Source organism: Nothoprocta perdicaria, unplaced genomic scaffold, assembly GCF_003342845.1.
Source record: "Nothoprocta perdicaria isolate Ctin4 unplaced genomic scaffold, notPer1 scaffold_94, whole genome shotgun sequence".
Taxonomy (NCBI): domain Eukaryota; kingdom Metazoa; phylum Chordata; class Aves; order Tinamiformes; family Tinamidae; genus Nothoprocta; species Nothoprocta perdicaria.
The window spans coordinates 1,439,133-1,441,329 of NW_020456243.1; the positions used below are offsets into that span (position 1 = coordinate 1,439,133).

General features: G+C 62.9%; 1 protein-coding gene across 1 annotated transcript in view; it reads left to right on the top strand.

The window, feature by feature from the left end:
- The first annotated feature begins 1,517 nt into the window (after positions 1-1,517).
- VSTM5 (V-set and transmembrane domain containing 5) overlaps positions 1,518-2,197 on the top strand; it is a 14,721-nt gene continuing 14,041 nt past the window's right edge. Inside the window, exon 1 of the mRNA XM_026052936.1 lies at positions 1,518-1,596. Within this exon, the coding sequence (XP_025908721.1) occupies positions 1,518-1,596 (79 nt within the window). The remainder of the gene's footprint in view (positions 1,597-2,197) is intronic.

A 2,197-nucleotide genomic window follows, 5' to 3' on the forward strand; every position in this document is an offset into this window, starting at 1 on the left:
TCCAGCAGAGCAGATTAAAACAATGGAACCAGTGAGATACATTTTAAATTACTCAAAGTTAAATTAATTTTGCACAAGCATATGCCCCATGTGCTGTGCTGCCAAAGCAGGCTACAGAGCCAAGAGCTCCAAACAATAATATAATAATATCACTTCAAAAAATGAAGAAGGAAAATGACACACTACCATGAGATCTTCTTTAACACTTCGAGGAATTAAGTCACCATAAAGTCCTTTGGGGGAAGGACTCTTTTTTTTCTGTAATTTCATTCTCAGCAAGGGCACATGGACTGCACAAGAGGGACCTGGCAAACCACAGGAATGGGATCAAGCAGATCGGTGCACCAGGGAACTCCCCCAACGCTGCCTTTATGGATGAAGTGTCACCAGATGTCCAGATGTCCCCAGCACTAAGTGCCCAAATCAGTGTGGGCTGCAAAACTTATTTAAAGGCAAATATTTGGGTAATAGGTCTTCATTGGCTTCTTTCTCCCCCATATCTCCAGCTGATTCCCCTTGCTCAAGRGACCCACCAGAAACTGGGRGAATCAGAGAATGGTTGAGGTTGGAAGGGACCTCTAGAGATGATCTAGATCCCACCCTCTAGAGACCATCYATTCCTACCCCCCTGCTCCAGCAGGGACACCCAGAGCACGGGGCACAGGGTGGCAGCCAGGCGCCTTTGGGARATCTGCAGATCCACAACCTCCCTGGGCAGCCTGTTCCAAAACAGACTGCTGGGAGCTGGGGATTTTACTGCATCTTGAATGAGGAAGGGCTCTGAGGTCCATGCAGCCTTCCCAAGCCTGGACTAACTCCCTTGAACCGCCACCGAGCTGTGTGGATAAGAAACCCAAATCTTACAAGCTCYACCCCAGAGTTTTCTCCTGGCACCCATGATAGTGTCACAGCTGCTGGGTCGCCCCACGGGAGCAGCTCAGTGTGGGTCTGAGGAAGGGTACGGGGTAAGCAGGGGTCCCTCTGCCCTGTGCTGGTGGCAGCCTCACGGGACCCTCGCACCCACGGGTGAGCCCAGCCCCACTCCAGCTCAGAGCCCACTTGGGGCCATTAGAGCCCCTGCAATTTGCCTGCCTCCAGCTCCCCTTTCCCTGGTGTCTCCTTGCAGGTGGGAAACGCTGTCCTGCATGYAGAAATGCATCCCGGAGCCTCTCCGAGTGCCTCCAGCAAGCGGGACGCTGCATCCCGCAGCCCTCCTCCCGCCCGGGAGCTGCCCTCGCCTCCCTCTGCGGACACCTAATCCTCATGGAGTCCCAGCTCCTTTGGCCCACCAGGAMATCCGGGCAGGAAGGCACAAGGGAATTGCAGACAGAGCAGCACAAGTGGGACAGGACCCTGGGCAGCATCTCCAGGGAGCGCAGGGGATCCCTTCTCATCCAATGGGCCCCGGAGGCTGGCGGGAAGGGAGGGAGGGAGGCGCTGGGCGAGGAGGAGCAGGAGGAGGAAGAGGAGGAGGAGGAGGCCCGGCGTGCGGCCCCGCGGGGCCCGGCGCGCCGYGCATGAGGCCGCTGCGGGGCTGCCGCGCCGCGCTCGTGGGCACCGTGGCGCTCTGCCTGGCGGCCGGCTGCGCCCTGCAGGGTGAGTGCGGGGCCCTGCGCGTCCCTGTCCGTGGCCGTGGCCACGGCCGTGGCGGGGGAGCCGCCTCGGAGGCTGCGGGGCCTCGGGCGGCGCTGCTGGGTGGGAGCTCCGCGCCCTGGGGCCCGGCGAGCGGCCCCCACGCGTGCGCCTGGGGACACGGCGCCCGCCCTGCTGCTCCCCGCGGGCTGCGGGTGTGCGGGGGCTGTGGGGACGGCGTCGCGGGGAGCGGGTGTCCCCCGTCCTGCAGCACCCGCAGGGAGTGAGGAGGAGCAGCGCGGAGAGAGCCCGTTCGGGCGGCTCCGGGCGAGCCGAGAAACGTGGCCGCAGCGAGCAGGGAGGGAGGGTGGGAGCGGGTGGGCATGCGGAGCGACAGCTCCTGCCAGGGGCAGCTCCTGCCAGGGACAGCTCGCTGCAGATCCTGGCCACGGCAGCGTCCAGGGAGCCGCCTCCAGCACCCGTACGGGGACGGGGGTGCGGGGCTGGCCGGAGGGACGCGCTGCCCCGTGTCCTCCTTCCCACGGCCGCACGACGGGACACGCTGCCCCGTGTCCTCCTTCCCGCGGCCGCACAACGGGACACGCTGCCCCGTGTCCTCCTTCCC